The 23,697-nt window shown below is 46.2% G+C and overlaps 1 protein-coding gene across 1 annotated transcript in view; it reads left to right on the forward strand.

The window, feature by feature from the left end:
- LOC137450463 (probable acyl-CoA dehydrogenase 6) overlaps window positions 1-23,697 on the forward strand; it is a 78,877-nt gene that overhangs the window by 18,926 nt on the left and 36,254 nt on the right. Inside the window, exon 2 of the mRNA XM_068157026.1 lies at window positions 1,688-1,808. Coding sequence (XP_068013127.1) covers window positions 1,688-1,808 — 121 coding nt within the window. The remainder of the gene's footprint in view (window positions 1-1,687; window positions 1,809-23,697) is intronic.

A 23,697-nucleotide genomic window follows, 5' to 3' on the forward strand; every position in this document is an offset into this window, starting at 1 on the left:
GGTGCAAGAAGTGAGAAAGTGATTTTTCTGTTACCAACAGTGAAGTATCCTTATTTTTGTGGCTGACTGGGAAGCAGCAAGTCAACCATATATGGACTGAAATTCTCCAAAGAATGTGCAATAAATAGATAGTTCAGGAGAAGGCTCTGCAGGGTCTCATGAGCACAGCAGCTTGGGAGGGAGAGGAGTCTATTTCCAGCTCAAGAAATAACACCACAGGACTTGTTTGTTTAGTGTGGAGGGAAGACTAAGAGGAGTCCTTTAAAATAATGAATGTTTTTAATGAAATGGCATAGCAGTGAAATCCTAGCCATAAATTTAAGACATTACCTTTCTGTTGGGAGTTGGGGCTTGGTTTTGGGGAGGCTTGGTTTGAGAAATGAATTTTTTTTTCCCACATTTGGCCCCCTTATGCATGTTGACCCAGGCACATGGTTCACTTGGTGGCATGACAGAAGCAGCCTGTGCCATCTCCTGGTTTGTCTTGTGGATGAATGTAGAGATTAGCACTAGTCTGACTCGTTTTAAGAGGTATTGAACCCTCATCTATGTCATGCCAGGGTCTAGAGCAACCTGGTGTAGTGGAAGGTGTCCCTGCCCATGGCTGGGGGGGGGTTGGAACTGGATGATCTTGAATATCCCTTCCAACTCAAACCCTTCTATGAAGTATGAGGTAGCAGAAGCTCAAGCATCTGCTGCACCCTGCTGTGTGGGGCTGTTTGACATGGAGCCAGCTGTGTTCAGGAGTTACTGCCAGGTTTAGAGATCATCTGCAAAACTGCGAGATGACTTCCCATGGGCATGAAAATCTGGAACTTTGTGGGGTGAGATTTCCAACCCTTGTGCTCTGAAAGCTGAAAGTGTTACTGAATTTAGTGACTGTAGTCCAGATGTGTGCTTACAACACCTGGAAGGAAAGGTCAGGTAGGTAAGGGGTCATGCATTGGAACAGGCTGCCCAGGGAGGTGGTGGAGTCACCATCCCTGGAGGTGTTTAAGAAACACGTGGACATGGCACTTTGAGACATGGTTTAATGGCCATGGTGGTGTTGGTTTGACAGTTGGACTGGATGATCTTAGAGGGCTTTTCCAACCAAAGCAATTCCATGATTCTGATAGCAGCCTAAAGAGAGCAAGGGTAGAGCAAGGGTGACTCAGCATGGTGACTGGAAGAAGGATGTATATTTCCAGCACGTGCTCTGTCAGGTTCTGAGGAAGTCTAAATGCAGACTGGACCAAGTGCCCTGAAGAGTCCTGATGGCCTTGAGAGTGTTTCAGGCAAAGGGAGGGGAAATGAGGTCTCTCCTGCTTGCCTATCCTGCTGTGTAGGGTCATGATGAACAGATCATCAGCCTTCTTTGGCAAGGTCCCTCTCAGGACAATCCAGGATTCCCTTCCTGTCACTTTCTAGAAGCTGTACCCAGAGAGGTAACAAATGATGAGGGGGAACTACCACTTACATAGGTCCTGGAGAGACTTACACCACCCCTAATGACTTCCTATTGCAGATCTGTAATTGCTAAAAGACTGATTTATATTTGCCTCTTTACATCTGTTGTAATAGTTGGGGGGAGGGAGGGAGGCTGTGCAAAGAACAAGCACATCCAGCAGGAAGTACGAGCACTAATGTGTTCTCAAAATTTCTCCCTCTGTGGCAAGAACTTCTCAACTTTTTTTTTCAAACCTAGATCATTGACAAGGAGATTAACCCCTTTGTGGACAAGTGGGAGGAGGAAGGACAATTCCCAGCTCATAAAGTATTTAAAACCCTGGGTCAAGCTGGATTCCTTGGCGTGGATAAGCCAAAAGGTAGGAGAGTGTCTAACTCCTGTGTATTGATGGTGGTAAACTCGTGATATTATCTCAAAATGCTTCTGCTCCAGTTCCAATTATGTTTGGATTTTAATGCAAAGTTTTATTTACATGCCTCAGTCACAGATGTGCTTGTTACCAGCTGTGCAACCAGCCTTGAGCAAGCTGGTCTAGTGGAAGGTGTCCCTGCCAATGCCAATGGCATGGGGGTTGGAACTAGATAGTCTTGAAGGTCCCTTCCAACCTAAACCATTCCATGAATCTATGAAACACAAAAAATAATCTTGCTGAGTGCTCAAGCTGATATTCTCCTAAATATGTGTTAAAAACCTGTGTCACTATTATTTTTAAGCTGATGAGATGATCCATTTTCAACATACATTCTGTATCATGGCTTTTTATTTCTAGATCCAGACAGGTAGGGAATAATTCAGCCTTCATGAGAGGAACCACACTTTGAAGGCATTGAGCATGTGTAGAACAAGAAGCTGATGATGCACACTGCAAGGACAGAGCAAGTTTCATGTGTACATGAAACAAAGGTGATGAAGGGTCTGGAGAACAGCTCTGTTGAGGAGCAGTTGAGGGAACTGGGGTTGTTTAGTCTGGAGAAGAGGAGGCTGGGGGGAGACCTCATTGCTCTCTACAGCTCTCTGAAAGGAGGTTGGAGTGAGGTGGGGGTTGGGCTCTTCTCCCTAGTATCAGGTGATAGAGGGAGAGGAAATGGCCTAAAATTGTGTCAGGGATTGGAGACTAGGAAGAATTTCTTTCCTGCAAGAGTGGTCGGGCATTGGAACAGCCTGCCCAAGGGCGGGGGGTTGTGGAGTCACGATCCCTGGAGGTGTTCAAGAAAGCTGTGGACATGGCCCTTTGAGACATGGCTTAATGGCCATGGTGGTGTTGTGTGACTGCTCCATACAGATAACCTAACCTTAGCTATGCCAGACTACATCATTGTGTTTCTAAGGGACATATTTTGAACTGTGGAAACAAATGATACCTTTTCACCACTTCTAGAGGACATTTTTTCCCCTCAAAATGAACTTTCATATTCGTACGTATTCCAGCATGGGAGGTTGTTTTTCCCTCTAGCTGTTCAGGTGTTTGAGCTTGCAGAACCATTTAGTTGTGATTGTCTGGCAAATCCAATTAGATCTGAGCTGATATTTCTTTACAAACATGCTGACAGTTTGAGATTATAGTTAAACTCTATATAAAGGACAAACAGGATTACTAGGGGAGGGAGAAAAACACCTGTAGCTTCTGTTGTTATTATTTGATAGGCAGTTTTGAAATGTGGCTCAGCAGGGTCTCCTTCACACTGCTGGTACTGATGTTGGTTGTAATAATGGTGAATTGCATTGCTGCCAGATTACAGCCCCACCTTGTTACACTCAGCTGGGGTCAGGAACCTAAGTGCTGCACATAAAATGTTGTGGAGGTGGGAACTTTGAATAATGCTCACAGAATAACTGAGATGTGGCATAACTACTGAAGAATCTAGTGAGGAGTCACAGTAAGGCATGTTGGAAGGGACACCAAGGATCATGTGGTCCAACCTTTCTAGGTAATAATGTAGTTAAAATGAGCTGGCCCAGCATCCTGTCAAGCTGAGTCTTAAAACTGTCCAGTGTAGGGGAATCCACTGCTTCCCTCGAGAGAGGATTCCAAAATAACTTCTTGCAGGGGCCAGGATGGGCACAGAAGGTTGCATGCATGACCACATTTGTCATATGCATGATTAGGACTATTGTAGCTTTGGCTTTGACACTTGTATCTAGCTGCTAACCTAATCTGTTTGGCCTCTGCAGCTGCATTTTATAAAAGCTATGAAAACCAGGTTAAAGCTCATCTTGTGGAGGAAGGTATTGTTTGGTTCAGAAAATGCACCTGCTCCCTGAAAGGTGCTGCCTATGCAACATTCAGGTGTGCAACAGAAGGTTGCAAGACTGTTGTGGAGTCTCCTTTCTCTAGAGACTTTCAATACTCTCCTGGATGGGTTCCTGTGTGGGCTGTTCCAGGTGATTGCAACCTGCTCTAAGTGAACCTGCTTTGGCCAGGGGGTTGGATATCTCTAGAGGTCCCTTCCAACCCCTACCATTCTATGATCCAGCTTTGCCCTGTAGTGGTGTAACACCATCAGGTAAGTACTGGCAGTCCCGGAGCTCTCTTGTAATGTTTAAGTGAAGCACTTGGGTGTGTGACAGCACAGTTTAAACAGCAGGGCTTTGGTAAAGCCTCAAATTCTTCATCTTCTGCACTTCAACAAAGTGCTTATGCTCATGGTATGGTTAGCATGTACCACTAGTGGTAATTCCAAATTCCACTCTGCTCAGCAACTACTTCTATTGAACTAGTGTGTGAAGAGGATGAGAGGTCTTCAGACGCTTGAGGAAGTCAAGAGCAGCCAGGATTTTTGGAGGCATGGGGAGATCTGGAGAAGAGAGGTTCAAGTGATTTGAGGAGGCAATTGCAGCACAGAGCCGCATGAGTAACAGCCTGCCCTGCTTTCTCTTTCCAGCACAAACCACAATCAGTTACCATGTTATATCCTTTCAAGCCCTGATCACAGTCACAAAGCATCCTCTTTAAAGAAATCTGAGCCGTTCAGATTAATTCATTTTAGCAGCAGCTGCAGTTTGGAAGTGTCAGTTTTTCTGAGTTTGTTTTCCAAGGTCATTCTGTTGAGTGCTGCCTTCCCTCCCTGCCCCCACCCCCGGCCCCCTGAAATTAATTTTGATGCTTTCTGATTGGGCAGAAAGAGGTCACAAAACTTGTTTTGCTTAGATAGAAGGAAACATCTGTTGGAACTGAGATTTGTTGCAACTGGACTTTTTCCTGTGTAAACACCATTCCCTTTATGAACAATGAGCTGCTTAATGGGAGGCAGGCTTTGAGATGAACATGCCCTACGTCTGTCCCTTATCACTGGAAACTTTGTCTGTTTGGAGAACTGATTTGGGGCGCTGTTCCTACTGCAAAGGCTCCATCCATCCCCACCATATGCAGCTGTAGGTTACAAATCTGTCAGTGTGGGTTGGGTTTTTTTGTGTGTGTGTTGTTATTTTTTTCACAGTTGTTCATGATTTTAGTGAACAGTTCAGGATGCTAGTTATAGAATCATAGAATGGTAGCAGTTGGAAGGGATCTCTGTAGATCACAGGATGTTAAGAGTTGGAAGGGCCTCTGGAGATCTTTGGGTCCAACCCTTCTGCCAGAGCAGGGCTGTATAATGTAGCGCAGATCACACAGGAGCACATACAGATGGGACTTGAAAGTCTTCAGAGAAGGAGACTCCACAACCTCTCCAGGCAGCCTGCTCCAGTGCCCTGGCAGCCTCACAGTACAGAAGTTTTTTCCTTCCTGTTTCTGAGGGAGTTTCATCTCCATGGGAGCACTGAGCTCTTCTTTCAGATTATTTTGATTTCTTACTACCCTTACTGCCTTGCAGTAGCTGGTCAGAGTTTTGGACTTGGAGAGCTTTAAACAGCTCTTATTCAGGCAGAGGATAGAATCACAGAATAACAGGCTCATGAAGGTTGGAGAAGACCTCCAAAAGATCACCAAGTTGTGTAAACACTGGGCAAAGCCCAGCCATACACCCATAGGTGGAGAATCCTTAAGGTGATCAGTTCATCTCATTTCTCCACTGTCTGGTCAGACTTCTACCAGAGAAAGATTCTTCTCTTGGAACCATTTCTTCTCTCTGGTGTATTTCACACAACTCAGAAGTGCTGCATCTGCTAGTTTTCCTTGGGGAAAAGGTGTGTTGTTCTGTTCCATTAGGAAATTCTCCCTACTAGTAAAAGAAGTGTTGAAAAAATGAACATAAACACACCTCCTATACAAAAACTTTGCTCTGTGCAAAATGTGGTTTCCAGAATCACTCAGCTGAGCCTCAAGTCTCCACATACTTATTATTTTTTATTTAAGTTTACTGCACTTCATTTACTTTATAATTTAAGGAGGAAAATATAAACTTTCTGAACTGTTGAGGTATTCGCAACCCCAAAATTTAGGGCAGAAAATATCAAGAATAGATAGCAGAAACGTTTTGAAGAGTCTTGGTAGCTGGCCCATTGTCTCTTAGTAAGGGAAGTGGGTAAGATGTATTCTCTGGAGTGTTTTATGTGCAGATTAGATTAGTGAGCAAAAGCTGCAAGGAAAAGATCTGTGTGGTCATTTGTGATCTTATGGTTTATAAATCAAAGCCTTGGCTGTTGCTAAATTTCAGGATGTGTTGCCAAAGACCCAGGCTCAAGACGTTCTGTGTGTGCCCGCCTGTGCTGGCACCGAGGAGTAAAAGCTGTTTTTATCGCTTATGCAGAAGCACAGAAATGCTCCTCCCGTGGCTCAGGGCGAGGAGGGGGGAGAAAGGCAATCATAGAATTGTTTCAGGTGGAATTATAGAATGGCTTGAATGGGAAGGGACACCTCTCAATTAGACTTGGCTGCTCAAGGTCTCATCCAGCCTGGCCTTTAACACCCCCTAGGGAGGAGGCAGCCACAACCTCCCTGGGCAACTATTCCAGAGTATCACCACCCTCATACTGAAGAACTTCTTCCTCAGATCCAGTCTAATCCTTCTCTCCCTTAGCTTCAAACCATTCCCCCTTGTCCTGTCTCTCTCTCAGGAAAAGTTCCTCTGTGTCCATCCTGTAGGATCCCTTCAGGTACTGGAAGGCAGCTCTGAGGGCCCCCTGGAGCCTCCTCTTCTCCAGACTGAACAACCCCAGCTCTCTCAGCCTGTCCTCATAGCAGAGGTGCTCCAGCCCTTGGATCATCTTTGTGGCCTCCTCTGGACTTGCTCCAGCATCTGATTCCTTCTCGTGCTGGGGACACCAGAACTGTAGGCAGTATTGGAGGTGGGGTCTCAGCAGAGCAGAGTCAAGGGGCCGAATCCCCTCCCTTGCCCTGCTGGCCACACTCCTCTGGATGCAGGCCAGCACACAGCTGCCTTCTGGGCTGCAGGAGGGCACTTCTGGCTCATGGGGAGCCTCTCATCAATTAGCACCCCCAAGTCTCTTTCTTCATAGCTGCTTTCATCCCCCTCTGCACCCAGCCTGGATTTATGCCTGGGATTGGCTCGACCCAGATGCAGGACCTTGCATTTTGACTTGATGTGAAAGACCTTAGAAAAGAGCTCTAAGATTATTGAGTCCAGCCAAAAGATTTCTAAGAGGGAAGTGTCTGCTGTCCTTCACACAGCATCACTGTGAGTAATAACAGTGCCCCCTCTGGGTATTTTCTTTGTGTTTTCACTGGCAGTCCTGCAGGAATATTTAACATCTGTATTGATGATCTGGATGAGGGCATTGAGTCCATCATCAGTAAATTTGCTGGGGGCAGGAGTTGATCTGCTGGAGAGGCTCTGCAGAGGGACCTCGACAGGCTGGACAGATGGGCAGAATCCAAGGGCATGAGATTGAACACATCCAAGTGCCGGGTTCTGCACATTGGCCACAACAACCCCATGCAGTGCTACAGGCTGGGGTCAGAGTGGCTGGAGAGCAGCCAGGCAGAGAGGGACCTGGGGGTGCTGGTCGATGACAGGCTGAACATGAGCCTGCAGTGTGCCCAGGCAGCCAAGAGGGCCAATGGCATTCTGGCCTGCATCAGGAACAGTGTGGCCAGCAGGAGCAGGGAGGTCATTCTGCCCCTGTACACTGCACTGGTTAGGCCACACCTCGAGTACTGTGTCCAGTTCTGGGCTCTTCAGTTTAGGAAGGAGGTTGACTTGCTGGAACGAGTCCAGAGAAGGGCAACGAAGTTGGTGAGGGGTTTGGAACACAAGCCCTATGAAGAGAGACTGAGGGAGCTGGGGCTGCTTAGCCTGGAGAAGAGGAGTGTCGTAGTTTGGGCTGGCTGCCCTCTGCTACAGGGGTGTTTCCTGTGTCCAGAAGTCCAGCCCAGTGGGTGGACACAGGAAATTAGGTTATTTCCTACCATGATCCCTTGCACCACTATAAGTTTCGCGGCGGGGTCTGGCACTTCCTCTTTTCTTCCTCCTCCGTCAGCCGGTAACATGGGGGAGATGTCTCCTGGCTTTGGGCCTGGCTAGGCCCAAGGCCACGGGGGGATGGGCAGTCTCAGATCTGGCCAGCTGAGACTAGCCTAGCAATGGGAGGGGGAAGAAGGAGCCCTGGGGGTCTCGGGTGTACCCTCAGGTAGGGATGGGATTTCTCTGGGTCTGTTTTGGGTTCTTTTCTCTTGTTACTGTATTTCTAGTTCTCTGCACGCACTCACTGTTCTATTTAAACTTTTCATCACTTTTGCAATCTGTTTGTCTGAGTCGTTATTTCTGCGCGTGGTGGGGAGGGGGTCTGCCCCAACCCATTACAAGGAGGCTCAGGGGTGACCTTATTGCTCTCTACAACTACCTTAAGGGAGGTTGTAGACAGGCAGAGGTTGGTCTCCTCTCCCAGGCAACCAGCACCAGAACAAGAGGGCACAGTCTCAGGCTGCACCAGGGGAGGTTTAGGCTGGAGGTTAGGAGGAAGTTCTACACAGAGAGAGTGATTGCCCATTGGAATGTGCTGCCTGGGGAGGTGGTGGAGTCGCCGTCACTGGAGGTGTTCAGGAGGAGACTTGACAGGGTGCTTGGTTGCATGGTTTAGTTCATTAGGTGGTGTTGGATGATAGGTTGGACGCGATGATCGTGAGGGTCTCTTCCAATCTGGTCTGGTCTAGTCTAGTCTAATGTAGTAGAATGCATTAGTGTGGAAGAATGATGACAGCCATGTCCAAATTGTAGCCTTAATATCCAACAGTTATCAGTGCACTTGGAGAATATATGTTCTTAAATATATCAGGAAAATCAGGAACCCCTGTGGTAAGGCTTGTACATGGGTGGGAAAGTCTGGTTTTACACTGTCTGCTTCTCAAGCTGCTGGCATACGTGCTGGAGATGAGGCTGGGGAAAGTAATAAGCAGTATGTTCTTGTCACTTGAGACAGATAAGCATCTGATAAAACAAAATGAATGTTTCAGATGATTGATTGCGTTGCAATAGGGAAATGATGCAATAGCTTCCCTGAAGAAAGGCTGTTTATTGCAAGTGTCTGTGTGTTGGTTGTGGGAATATGGATCTGGACTGCCCTGTGAGGTTAGTTTTGTTGTTTTCATCATCCATTTACCTGGTCAGATGAAACCTTTGGTAGTGGAGTCCCTTGGAGGGAGTGTGTGGGGTTCCTTCTCTTTCCTGTTTTCTCTTTCTGTGATGCTAAGCCTTATTGCATGGGATGAGCAACAAAAGGGCCTGGGAGGAACAGTGAATTTGTAGTTTAGGTGAAACAGGTTTTTGTGGCCTCTTAGAGTAACTGAAACTTTTTTAGGTGTACCTCTGGATAGAAGCTAAAAGAGGTCATAGACTCATAGAATTGTTGTGGTTGGAAAAGATCTCGAAGATTGAATTCAACCATCTACCCAACACCAGCATGGCCATTAAACCATGTCCCAAAGGGCCATGGCCACCATCCAGGGATGGTGACTCTACCACCTACCTGGGCAGCCTGTTCCAATGCCTGACCACTCTTGCAGTGAAGAAATTCTTCCTAATCTCCAACCTAAACTTCCCCTGGCAGTATGTTAGGCCATTTCCTTTCCTCCTATCACCTGGTGCAGGACAGAAGAGACCAACCCTCCAACCTCTTTTCAGGGAGTTTTAGAGATAACTAAAGCCTCCCATCAGCCTCCTCTTCTCCAGGCTAAACAACCCCAGTACCCTCAGCTGCTCCTCACCAGCCCTGTAGCTCTCCAGACCCTTCACCAGCTTTGTTGTCCTCTGAACACACTCCAGCACCTTTAGTAAGGGTCCTAAAATTGAACACAGTACTTGAGGTATATCATCAGCAATGCTGAGTGATCCCTGCCCTGGTCCTGCTGGCCCCAATATTCCTGTTCCAGACCAGCATGCCATTGGCCTTCTTGGCCACCTGGGTGCACACTGGCTCATCTTCAGCTGCTGTCAACCAACACCCCCAGGTTTTTTTTCTGCTGGCAAGTTTCCAGCTGCTCTGCCCCAGGCCTGTAGCATTGCAGAGGTGGTTGTCACCCAAGTGCAGGACCTAGCACTTGGTTTTGTTAAACCTCATAGAACTGACCTGGGCCCACTGATCCAGTCTGCCCAGATCCATTTGTATTTGGCAGAAGAGAATTGTGTTCCAAACCACTTTTGTATGGCAGGCGTGGACCAAGTGCAATGGTTGTGCCTGATTTAGTAGATTTAAGTACAGACAGCTGAATTAATGGATTCATCTCTCTCACAAAGGAGTGCAGCAGTAATTAATTGTTAATAGTTGTGCTAAGTTTGAGAGATAAGCTGTTGAGCTACGTTTTTGGGTACCAATGAGCCCATAAATCAGCACTCTGAAATGTTGACCAGCTATGAGATGTACCTGGTTTGCAGTCAAGAAATAACCCCTAAAAAAACCACAAGTTAGTCACTGCTTTATTTGAATCAAATTGATGACAGAGTTAGTGATGGATGGCAGTGGTTTGAAGACCATCAGCAGGTAAGGCTGAGAAATTTCAAGTGCTTATTTGACCTTAATTTGGTGGATTGGATTGAAATGCCAGGAAAACAGATTCTGGGATGTGTGAATGCAAGTTCTGTGTGGGTGAGACTTTTTTTAACTCTCTATTCTTGTGAAATGCTGATAGTTCAAGTACTGTCTATCATCTTGCACATGCAGGATGAAATGCAATTAAAATTTATAAGGAAGAGATAGATTGTTTGCTGCATTCCAAGGATCATCAGGTATTTCTGATCAGCAAGAACATGAGCATTTGAGTCAATGTTTGGGGTTTTTATGACTTCAGATGACCTGGGAATAGGCACGCTTCATTCTTCATGGCTGGTTAGGAAGTGCAGCAACAACACTGGGAATAGCTTATTCACACTCATCAGAGAACTGACTTACTGAAAGACAGCAAGTCTTTGAGGAAGAGATAATCTTCTGTTAAACGTGGTGTTGAGAGGGGGATTGGATTTGTCTCTGGGATTCTGCTTTCGTACTTGAGATAAGACTAATCCTCATGCTTGTGGCTTATGATGCAGGACACAGCAGCACCTGCTCCACTTCAGGTATGTGTCTACCTTAGGGGCAGATTAGGAATTCCTGGTAATTGCAGGTTGTGTCAAAACAGTACTGAGAGAGAAACTGGAAATACCTCTTTCCTGGCAGAAGTCACACGTGTGTTACTAGGAGCAACGCTCAGCTGTCTACATGCACTTGAGCTCTTGGTGCTCACTTCTCTCATGGCATATTTGCTGTGCCTAATTTGTTTCATGTCTTGGGCTTCACACAACGTTCCCCCAGCCTCCTATTCTCCAGGCTAAACAATCTGTTCCCTCAGCTGCTCCTCACAGCCCTATTCTCCAGACCCTTCACCAGCTTTGTTGCCCTTCTCTGGACTTGCTCCAGTACCTCAATGTCTTTCTCGGGGTGAGGGCCCCAAAACGGAACCCAGTCCCCAAGATGTGCCCTCACCATCAAGCATTTACAAACTGGCTTCACTTGTCCAGCTGAACATGGGAACAAAAGGTGGAATTAATGTAATATTTCCTTGAATGCCTGTCTCAGGGGCAGCTATTTGAGTTCTCTGAAGGTGACTTCAGGGAGCATTTCTTCTGCTTCCTATTATGTCCGTCAGCGGAAATGAACGAGACTGCTATGCGCACCCTGACTTTATTATTGAAGAAATGGGGTCTCCTGGCAGAGTGGGAGATAAGTGAGTAATAAGCCTGCTGAAAGGAGTTCTTTTTTTCTTTTTCCTTTTTTTCATTATGTATACCCTGTGAAACTCATTCTGCAGAAATCACAGGGAGCAAAGTTTAATAGGAATCCAGAGGCTGTTACATACTTCTGTAGATGGTGAAACCATCCACAATTACTTTAGTGAGAATAATGCTGTTTCTTGTCCTCACTCAGCTGGTGGATGTACCATCTCACAGCTTCTTATAGTCTGTGGCCCCTCCTAGCTCACTGATACCCCTCTGAAGAGCACATCTATCACTGCTTTGTGTGCTGGAGTCAAAGACTGGCATGGCTAAAGCAGCACGTAGGTGGTCACAACACCTTAGTCGCAGCAAGGAGTTGTAGTTTTACGCCACAAGTCTGGACTTCATCTCATGACATCAATACCCCCCTGGGCCAAGATGTGGTATAGGATGATGGTTACATCAAGTGCTTGAGAGGTGAGTACAGTTGTTGGCTGTGGCAGACACCACTCAGGGGTGGTTTGTGCTCCTCTGGATGGAGTTCAGTGCTTCACTGAGATGCAAGGTGCAGCCCTGAAGCTTCAGCTGGAGAGCGTGGGTATCACTGTGTAGTTGGGGAGGGTGACATGTGCCTCCAAAGAGCTCTGAAAGAAGCTGTAACATTGCCCCTATCTGCTGAGCCATAGGGAGTTTTGCAGCAGCAGGACTATGACCGAGTGTTCTTACTCACCTCAGAACAATGTCATGAGCCCTCTGAGAGGCTAGGCTCACAGGGATACCCTGTCAAGGCTCTCCCCACACACTATTGCAGAGCTGCTAGGGGTTCAGGTGGAGCATGGCAGAGCCAGGGCTCATGTGTGGAAAGAATATCCTCTGGGCAGCTGCTTCTAGCTGGAAAAAGTTTGCTCCAAGCTCAGTTTTGCCAGAATTGAAAAGCTCAAGTAATTAAAAAAAGCCAGAGCCGCAAAGTCAAGCATTGAAACAGGCTGCCCATGGAGGTGGTGGAGTCACCTTTTGAGGAGGAGTTCAAGACATGTGGCTGTGGCACTTTGGGACATAGTTTAGTGGCTGTGGTGGTCTTGGGCTTGATAATCTTAGAGGTCTTTTTCAACTGAACAATTTGTACAATGCTATGATATTTCAGCTTTTCAGGATCCTCCCCCAGCCCAGGAGAGGCAGCTTTTCATTTTATTCTCTTCCAGCCTTCTTCAGGTCAGGTCATCACTACCCATATTTGTTTTCTAAACCTTCACCAGCTGTATTCCTCACCTTTGTCTCCTCATGTTCTCCCAACGAGCCTCTCACCTCTTTCTTCTTGCATTTTTTTTGCTCTCCTAAGAGGATTCAGATGGCTCTCAGTGTCACTTCCCTAACAAGTGCTATTTGCTGTTTCTTCTTTTTAAAGTTACTTTGGAAGGATTAAGGGAGCTGGGGTTGTTTAGCCTGGAGAAGAGAAGGCTCCAGGCAGAACTAACAGCAGCCTGCTGGTACCTGAAGGGGCCTGCAAGAAGGCTGCAGAGGACCCTTTGCAAGGGCCTGCAGGGACAGGACAAGGGGACATGGTTTGAAATGAGAGCAGAGCAGATTCAGATTGGGTGTGAGGAACAAGTTCTGCACCATGAGGGTAGTGGAACATTTCAGCAGGTTGCCTAGGGAGGAAGCTGAAGTCCCATGCCTGGAGATATACAAGGTCAGGCTTGATGAAGCTCTGAGCAAGCTGCTCTAGTGGAGGATGTCCCTGCTGAGTGCAGGGGGGTCGGACTAGATGACCTTTGGAGCTCCCTTCCAACCCAAACCATTCTATGACCTTCTGAAAAAACAAATGAAATTTTGGCTGTAAGGGAAGAAAAACAAACCAAACCAAACCCCATCTTTGGTGGTCAGGAGAAAACTGAGGGTTTTTGTTATCTGCTTGATGTGGATTTGTGCTTCAAAGTTAGTGCCATTTAAGAGAAATGCAGACAGAGGGACTTTGCTTTGTGGGGAAAGCTCATTGCTCTCTTTTTTTTTTCCTTCCCCTGGAGCTAATAACATGCTGGGTTTCCCTTACCTGGTCTTTTGTTTGTTCTTGCTCAATAACCTTTTCAGGAGTTCTATTTTGGCAGATAAATGGAGTATATCACTCCTTCAGCATTCTACGAACTATTTGCTTTCCAAGCCTCTTTTCTCACAGCTGAGCAGTTGAGGCTAAATCTTGGTGTCTTGGAAGTCCATGTTTACAAACCTAGCCAAAAAGAAAAGCTCTGAATGCATTTGCCTTTCTTTTGGGGCTTGTTTGTTAGTTTTAGGTAGAGGACTGATGGTCTGTTTTTCCCTTTTTCTTCTAAGGGAAGCTGCACAGGAGCCCTTTGCTCTTCTGTAGCTGCTGGAAAGAAGCTGTTAGCTAAGCTTGTGGCTCTCAGAGAGTCAGGAAATTCTTTCCAGTGTGTCCAGATGCTTCCTGTGCACAGGGCTGGTGTCACACTTGGCAAGTGATTAAAAAATAAATTGATCGCGCTCCAACTGCTTTTATTTTGCATTTAGCCAGGTCCACCATGGAAGCAGAATAGCTTTGCTGCTTGGGCAGTGTCACTGTGCTTGGAGTTGCTTGGAAGAACAAAAAGGAACTGTGTAAAATGTAATCACTTAAATACTTTTTTTAGCTGATGAAAGCCTCCCTTGGCTTTCTTCTCCATGCCACCTGGATGCTGTCCTCCTTGAAGTAACAGAGTAACTCCTGTTCTGCTAACAGAGCAGTGGTGGCACGTAGCAGTGCTGCATTTCAAAGGGCAGGGGAGAAAATGTTGGCATCTTGGCACGCTGTGGTGGATCTGAACTGCCCAAGATGCATCCTCTGAGCCCTTTGTAGGCTGTATTGTTCTCTGTATGTGCCTTTGTGTGGGAAAAGTTGTGTGAAATGTCCATCCTGGTTTTTGCTTATAAAACCTGTGGGCTGCTGGCCCTATGGAACAATAATTATGGGGATTTGCTACCTTTGGACAGGTCTCTCCTAGGCTTCCAGCCACCATGTTAATGAGACATTCAGATAAACCACATTCTCTCCAGAATAAAAGCAGTTTCCTGTGCTTGCTTCTTATCTCCTTCCAAACATGGTGTTGGGAATCCCACCCTCTGTCTCTGCCCAAGTCATAGCTGGGTGTCAAGTCCCATAGTCCCAGAGGAGGATATGCAAACAGGACAGTACAGGAGGAAACAAATACCAGGAGGAACATTCTTGAAGTAGGAATCATCTCAACAGGAAATGTGCTGTTCCTTTCTGTAAAGTTGCTTTGTGTCTGTTCTCAAACTATTTCACGTGTCCTACAAGGAGCAGCTGAGGGGAGCTGGGGTTGTTCAGTCTGAAGAAGGAGGCTGAGGGGAGACCTTCTGGCTCTCTATAACTCCCTAAAAGAAAGCTGGAGCCAAGAGGGGGCCAGCCTCTTCTCCTTGGTGGCAATCAACAGGACTAGAGGACAACATCAGGTTTTCTGTCCTACTTCTGAGCTGCCTGGGGCTCATGCTGAGTACTGTAGGTGAAGCTGTCCTGCATGGTTTAAGGGGTTTTTCCTGGATTTGGATAGATTTGTGTTTGTCCCTTGGTGTGGATTGTCTTCCACTGATGGATTTAGTGAGGAGTAGCTGGCTGGAGAGTGGGTATGATGACATAGCTGGCAGTTTTAGGGTGTGAGCCTTATCCCTTGCATCTCACCAGGTGGTGTGACAAGCATGTCTTGGAGGTGGAGTTGGAGTAGCTCATGTGAAGGGTAGTGATCTCTTAACACCAACTCCCATTATCCCTTTTGCTCTCTTTTGAATGAAAATGCTAGTAGTGCTTAACAGGGGGGGAAAAATTATTTGGCATAGTAAAATAACTTTCCCCTGGAGTACTTTATTGATTCAGTGGGTAGTAGTGAGCTGTGTTCTGTAAATGCCTCCACATGCTGAATGATCTCATTTTTCCATGTGGGAGTAGAGAATAAGCTTAACAACACAAAAGATTGCACGAAAAGGTGGCATTAATTATACAAAATTACCATCAGAAGGCAGATTATTATACAGCACATTCTTTTTGACATTGTGAAACAGCTTTTTAATTTAAGGTTGAGCTTAATCTGACAACACTCAGAAGCTCTGCACTTGAATTTCTGGCAAGGACGTATCCCTAAAGTTAGTTATTGAAGCATGTTAGTAGTTTGGGGAGTGCAAAGGAATTGAAGTTTAAATTCTGCTGAATAATAACGAAGAAGAATTAATTGAAGTCACAGATTTTTAGTCATAACATAGCTTGGTGAGAAAAGTTGAAATGGAAGAATGCCCCAAAGCTTCTCAGAGCCTCAAATATCTACAAGCTGTGAAGTAGTTAACATCTCCTGGACATGCAAGTCATAGAATTGTTTTGGTTGGAAAAGGCCCCCAAGATCATCAAGTCTAGCTGTTGACTTGAAACCACCATGTCCCTAAGTGCCACTATAGGTTATTTGAACACCTCCAGGGATGGTGATTCACCACCTCCCTGGGCAGCCTGTTCCAATCCCTGACCACTCTTGCAGGAAAGAAATTTTTCCAAATATCCAACCTAAGCCTCCCCTGGTGCAACTTGAGGCCATTTCCTCTTGTCCTGTCACTTGTTAACCAGGGAGAAGAGGCCAACCCCCACCTCACCACAATCTCCTTTCAGGGAGTTATAGAGAGAGCACTGAGGTCTCCCCTCAGCCTCCTTTTCTCCAGACTAAACAACCCCAGTTCGCTTAGCTGCTCCTCAAAAGCCCCTTCCCCAGGTTCCTTGCCCTTAATTTAAGTGCAGAAGTTTACAAACAGAAAAAGAAGGGTGGGGGGTTGAAGAAAATTAATAGAGCAAATAGATAGATCAAAACTTAATGTAGACAGCAGGCACCAATTTGTCTGTGGTCACAGTTGCAAAATGTACAGTAAAACAAATGCTGGTGAAGCAAGGATCATGTTTTGCAATTATCCCTGGTGTTGGAGCTGCACAAGCCATTACATGAGTACTTTTTGCCTTTATTTATTCCAGAGAAATCTTGGCTTATTTTGAAAGGGGAAAAAAAACCAAACAAAACAAAAACAACCCACAAAAAAAAGAGGGGGGGGGGGGGGGCAAAAAAAACTTCCACACACCAAAAAACAAACCACCAAAAATACCCAACCTACAGGCTCTCCTTACAGGGTTATGAAATTGGGATGAAAACTCTCATGTGGCAATAACTGGGTTTTCATGTGTTTGCAGGGCCCGTGGTGCTGGGTCTTTGGTAGATGCCCACCTGGAAGTTGCCTGAGCCAGGAGGAAGCTTCACAGCTAGGGGTTGAAATGTAGAGGTGTCAAAGGCAGTCTGCAGTAGAGCAAGAAATGTAACCCTGGTTTTAGGAGGATGGGGAGCTGTGATGAGCATGGGGGTGGTGAAACACTGAACCAGGTTGCCCAGAGAAGTGTGGAGGCTCCAGGCCTGAAAGTGTTCAAAGGTAGGTTGATGCCTTTGGGAGCCTGAGCAAGCTGGTCTGGAAGGAGGTATCCCTGCCCATGGCAGTGGGCTGGAACTAGATGATCTTTAGGGTCCTTTCCAACCTAAACCATTCCATGATTATGAAGAAAAAGACTTGGGGGTGTGGTTGCTGAACGGCTCCCCATGAGCCAGCAGTGCCCTCATGCAGCCCAGAAGGCAGCTGTGTGCTGGGCTGCATCCAGAGTAGTGTGGCCAGCAGGGCAAGAGAGGGGATTCTGCTAAGACCCCACCTCTAATACTGCATCCAGTTCTGGTGTCCCCAGCATAAGAAGGAATCAGAGATGTTGGAGAGATTCTACAGGAGGCCACAAAGGTGATCCAAGGGCTGGAGCACCTCTGCTGTGAGGACAGGCTGAGGGAGCTGGGGTTGTTCAGCCTGGAGAAGAGGAGACTTCAGAGCTGCCTTTCAGTACTTGAAGGGGTCCTACAGGAAGGCTACAGAGGGACTTCTCCTGAGGGTGTCTAGAGACAGGACAGGGGGGAATGGTTTGAAGGTGAGCGAGAGTAGGTTTACAGTGGATCTTAGGAAGAAGTTTGTCAGTGAGAGAGTGGTGTGACTCTGAGACAGATTGCCTGGGGAGGTTGTGAAGGTCTCTTTCCTGGGGCTTGGATCAGACCTTGAGCAACCAAGGCTAATTGAGACATCCCTGTCCATGGCAGGAAAGTTGGAACTATATAATGTCTAAGGTCCCTTCCAACTCAAGCCAGTTTTAAAACACCACCCCTGGTTTTTAAAAGGTGTGGACATGTCATGTGGGGACGTGTTTTAACGGCCATGCTGGTGCTAGGCTGGACTTGATGATCCTGGAGGTCCTTTCCAACCAAAACAACTCCATAAGTCTACGGTTAAGCTTATTTTTCAGATGTTAACCTGTGAAGATCACAACACCCTTGTTCTTACAGCCGTGCTTCAGCCACTTGGGTTACTGGCTGAGACTCTCAGATAATAGAGTATGGCATCCTTGTTGCTTTCCTGGTCTTTTTTATCTGCTTGGTGACAAATGTCACCTTTGTTAAAATACCCTCAGTGCAAGATAAAGTGAGGTCTGAGTGTTGGTCATTGTCTTTTTCCTGTTGAGCATCAGTGACAGCTGGACACAGATTTGCAGCTTTGTTTTTTTGACAATTGAGCTGGTAATGAGGAAAAGGAAGCAATGTGATAAAGGTGTTTCCTCTTAGTGCACTTCCTGAGCACATCTTTCCTCGTTGGTTTCTAACAAAGCCTTCAAGCTGCCTCAAACCATGTAACCAGAGGAATTGGTCTGCCCTGAATGTTTAACTGCTGCAGCTTTCTCACTGCCCCAACCAGATAACTGATTCCTGTATGTCTGAGGATCATTAATGGATGAAAAGAACAAGAAAGGAGGGAATACAGAGAAACAGGGTGGGCTGAGATGAAGTTCTCTGCTCTAGTGGCCTGATACATGTCTTGCCTCCTCCATTGGCACCTGCTCTGTTGATATGAACAACTTCTTTTCCAAAGTGCTCTAGTTTCATAATGCAGTTTTCTACTTACTAATTTCTTACACTGTTAGAAAATTCTTCACTGAGAGAGTCATTCATCATTAGAATGTGCTGCTCAGGGAGGTGGTGGAGTCACCATCCCTGGAGGTGTTCAAGAGGGGATTGGACGTGGCACTTGTTGCCATGGTCTAGTCATGGGGTCTGTGGTGATAGGTTGGACTTGATGATCCTCGAGGTCTCTTCCAACCTTGGTTATACTGTGATACTGTGACTTGGGCACCTTTGCATGGACTGAGAGGGGATCTTATCAATGCTGATCAATATCTAAAAGGTGGAGGTCAAGAGGATGAGGACTGGGCTTTTCTCAGTGGTGCCCAGTGACAGTACAAGGGGCATCAGGCATAAACTGGAACACAGCAAGTTTCACTTAGACATAAGGGAAAAGTTTTCTGTGAGGGTGGCAGAGCCCTGGAGCAGGTTGCCCGGAGAGGTTGTGGAGCCTCCTTCTCTGGACATATTCCTGTACAGCCTGCCCTAGGTGACCCTGCTCTAGCAGAGAGGTTGGACTGGGTGATCTCTAGGGGTCCCTTCCAACTCCCATCATTCTGTAAGCTGCTTACCCCATGCACTGCTGCTTGCCCAGCTGCTGCCTGGGGGTCTGGAGGGAACATCTGGTTGTATAGAAACGCTTAGGAGCACAAGATGGTAGGAGCCAAGTCAGAGCAGAAATTCTTTTGGGACAGAATTTCCCTGGACATGATGGCAAAAGATACCACATTTGAATTGTTATTTTCTTTGCTGGGTTGCCAAGCAGAATAATAATCAGCACTGATGGGATAAATATTTATGGGGAAAAAAAGAATTTCCATCCTGTCTTCCACTTTTGCTAATGTTTGGGTTTCTTTTATCCTCACTGTCTCACTGCTTATTATCAAATCATTTTTCATCATGTTTACTCCTCACCAAGCTTGTGGGCTGCTGTGGTTTTATTGCATATAGTCAGGCTATTGTGAGAAGATTTATTTGGGCTATTTCTGGAGGAATTTCTTTTCCCCATATATTGGAGTACTGCATCCAGCTCTGGAGCACTCAGCACAGGAAGGATGTGGACCTGATGGAGCAGGTCCAAAGGGGGCCATGAAAATGCTCAGGTGGCTGGAGCACCTCTGGTAGGAAGACAGAATGTGGGAGCTGGGGTTGTTCAGCCTGGAGAAAAGAAGGCTTCAGGCAGACCTAATAGCAATCTGCCATTACCTGAAAGGGGCTACAAGAAGGCTGCAGAGGGACTGTTTGCAAAGGCCTGCAACAATGGTTTGAAATGAGAACAGGGCAGATTTAGATTGGATGTGAGGAACAAGCTCTGAACCATGAGAGGGCTGGAACACTGCAATAGATTATCCAGGGAGGTAGTTGAGGCCACATCCCTGGAGATCTTGAAGGTGAGGCTAACCAAGGCTCTCAGCAAGCTGCTCTAGTGAAGGATGCCCTGCTAAGTGCAGATAACCTTTGGAGGTCCCTTTCAATCCAAACCATTCTATTATTGTGCACACTGGTAATAGAGTCTTTCCATATTGCTTGGAGATGCTATTGCAATTTTTTTTCCTGCATCATTTACACAGCAATTAAGCTTTGGGATGGGTTTTTTTTTTCTGGAGGTGTGTGGGGGGGAAGGTTTCATAGTTTGTTGTTCTTTTATTTGCTTGCTTGGGTTTTTTTGGCATTTGTACATATTTTACACAGCCCTAGTATGTTAAAGAAAAGTTAGAGGTCAAGCAGAAGCTCACAGATTCCTCGAGACATTTAAGGTCAAAACTGATGGAGCCCTGAGCAACCTGATGTAGTTGGAGGTGGCCCTGCTCTCTGCAGGGGTTTGGACAAGATGATCTTCAAGGGTCCCTTCCAGCCCAATGTCTTCTGTGTGGTTCTGTGTAATTAATGAGTTTCACCACATGCCCTTAAATCCTTTGTGCATTGGGAGCAGGGCCCAGAAAGCCCTCTCCTGCTGCTTATTTTCATTTATTACTTTAATATTTAATTAGCTTGGTTAGCTGCTATAATTCTCTGTGAGTTTTTAAAAAAATTAATTTGAAACCAATTGGACTAATGCACTGACTGTTAATGACCCAGACCAGCAGATGTAGGAATGGTGGCAGATGGGTCCATCTGAAGGCTCTTGAGCCACAACAGCCTCCATCAGTGCTACAGGCTTGGGGCAGAGTGACTGGAAAGCTCCTCAGCAAAGAGGGACCTTAGTGTGTTGATCAACAGCTGGCTGAAGAGGAGCAAACATGTGCCCAGGAGGCCAAGAAGGCCACCAGCAACCTGGCCTGGACCAGGAGTAGTGTGACCAGGAGAACCAGGGAAGTGAGTGTCCACCTGGACTCAGCGCTGGTTGAGGCCATACCTTGAATATTTGGTTCAGTTTTGGGCTCCTCATTCTAAGACAGACATAGAGGTGCTGGAGCAGGTCCAGAGAAGGACAATGAAGCTGGTGAAGGGTCTGGAGAAGAGGTTTGGTGTGGAACAGCTGAGAGAGAAAGGGTGTTTAGTCTGGAGAAAAGGAGGCTGAGGGGAGACTCAGTGCTCTCTACAACTCCCTGAAAGGAGCTTGGAGTGAGGTGGGGATTGGTCTGTTGAACCAAGTAACAAGTGGGAGAGCAAGTGGGCTCAAGTTGCACAAAGGGAAGTTTATATTGGATATTAGGAAGAATTTCTTCACTGGAAGGGTTTTCAGGCATTGGACCAGTTTGGCTAGGGCAATGGTGGAGTCCTTTTCTGCCATGCAGGCTTCCAGCCAGTCTGCCTCAAGCTTGTAGTATCGCATGGGGTTGTCATGACCCAAGTGCAGGACCCAGAACTTGGCCTTGTTAAACCTCCTATAATTGACCTCATGTTTTGGAGTGTCAAGATCCTTCCCTTTGACCAGTAGACATGCTGATAGTTGGAGGTGCAAGTGAAATTTCAGTGAAGCATTACAAACTCTTAAGCTGTGCATTCTTATGCTGGGCAGATGGACATTGCTCTAAATTTGCAATAAACGTGTCAGACTGAAATACAAAAACCTGCCAGGTAGAGTCAGAAGAAGCTTGCTCATGCTCCATCACTCTTGCTCTTTTGTCTAAGCGTTTCTTAATCAATCTCAAATTGTCATGAAGAACATGCACCTGAGTCTCCTTCTGCATCAAGAGGAGTGTGGCCAGCAGGGCAAGAGAAGGGATTCTGGCCTTTGACTCTGCTGAGACCTCACCTCCAATACTGCCTCCAGTTCTGGTGTCCCCAGCATAAGGACACAGCTTAATAACCATAATCACCAGTGAGAGCTCAAAAAGAGGGAATTAATCTTTCCTGTGTTTTAGGGACTTTTCTTCTACAGCTTTTTACCCAACCCCAAATTTAACTGTGTATTTTACCACCACTCAGATGGATTTGGAGTAGGAGCTCTTAGCTGGGCATGTCTTGGCCTGAAAATTTTTGGCAAATTAATGAGTTCAGGGAAGAAAGAAAGAAAAGCTCAAAGGATTTATTTGTAGGAGCAATTAAAGAGCTCAGTGAGTTCAGTGCAATCCAAGGCATGTGACCACAATGTATGTGTCAGGCTTAAACAAGGAAAGGAGGAGCTGTTCTTGCTAAATGTCTCATTTTCTTCCACTTCCCTGAAAAACTGCCATGAAAGAGGATGGTGAAATTATCACTTGCAGCCAAAAGTTGGCAACCTTGCTGCTGGAGATATGCCAGCTGTATTAAAAGGCCAGGAGAAGATGTGCAGCTGGGAATTCCTCTTGTGGAACTCGTGGAGTTCTTTAGTTTCTTTGAGTCTTGGGATTCTTTAAATTCTTTGAGTCTTCAAGTCAGATTTAGTGACAAGCAAGAGATTGCTCAAGCATGTCATCTGACTTCAGGCTTCATAGAGGTAGTTAAGTTGCATGCAGTAATCAACTGGTCCACTCCAGTACTTGTGGATAAATTAAAGAAGGTTTCAGCCTATGGATCACTGTAGCTTATTTCCACAAAGAGCACAAAATGTTAAAGGAGCAAACTTCTTGTCAGTAGGCTCAAATGTTTACTGTGATAAAAGTATATTGCTGAAGAAGGGAGGGAAATATCCAGCAAAGCAAGGGAGATAATAAAGACACTGCATGTGCCTGTATGTGATTTAAGGGATCTGTGTCTTGTTCTGCTTTGGAACATGCTGCCCAGGGAGGTGGTGGAGTCACCATCCCTGGAGGTATTCAAGAAATGTGTGGCCATGGCACTTGGGGCCATGGTTTAATGGCCATGGTGGTGTCAGGCTAAAGGTTGGACTCAGTGATCTTAGAGGTCTTTTCCAACCAGAACAATTCATTGATTAGTGACAGTAGCTGAGGGCTGGTTTGCTCTGCACATCTACAATTTGCTCTGCAGGTCTCCAGTTTGCATCTTACCCTGCCGGTGCTTGAGGTGACCCTCGGAGTTACTCCAAGCAAGGAGCTGGTCTGTGTTTCTCCAAGGTCCCCACCTGCCTCTCAAGCAGCCTTCTCTTACCGTTTGCCAAGAGCATCTTCCAGTTAGAGCACCTAAAGTTGGTTGTGAGGATTCATGTTTCCTTCCACCCCATGCTTCATTGAATTGGGTTTAAAAATAAAGTACTTTTATTTTTAAACTTCCTTCACCTTTGTTCTGTGGGGTGGAGAGCATCACTCTCCCCATCTGTCTGCCTTCCTTCCCCATGCACTTCCCTGAAATTACTTCTGTATTGTATGCCTAAATTAATTGCACTCTTCCCAGCTTCAGGCAATTTCTTTTACTTTGGCTTCCCAAAGATTGTGGCAAAATCCCATCATTTGTGTACCAAGGGAACTTGCTCATGATACCTTTGTTAGGTGCCTTGCAGCATCTGCTCTGCCATGGAGACCACAAACAACAATATATGAAACTGCAAGCAATGAGTCGTTTCCTCAAGGATTTTCTCTTTCCACACCATCCTCTTCCATGCCTTTCACTGGATTTATGGATCCTGCCATCGTCATTAAGGGGAAATAATGTGTCTTTTTTTCCTAAGTAGTGAGACATCTTGAAAGCTTGTGGTACAGTACCCTGGGTTTAGTGCCTTGCCGCCCATTTGTTTTAAAGACAGACAAAATGCCGCGCTGCTCAGTCATAGAATGCATGGGGTTGGAAGGGACCCTTGAAGGTCATCAAGTCCAAACCCCCTGCAGTAAGCAGG

Source organism: Melanerpes formicivorus, unplaced genomic scaffold (genome assembly GCF_026170545.1).
Source record: "Melanerpes formicivorus ecotype bairdi unplaced genomic scaffold, bMelFor1.0.p_v2 SCAF_35, whole genome shotgun sequence".
Taxonomy (NCBI): domain Eukaryota; kingdom Metazoa; phylum Chordata; class Aves; order Piciformes; family Picidae; genus Melanerpes; species Melanerpes formicivorus.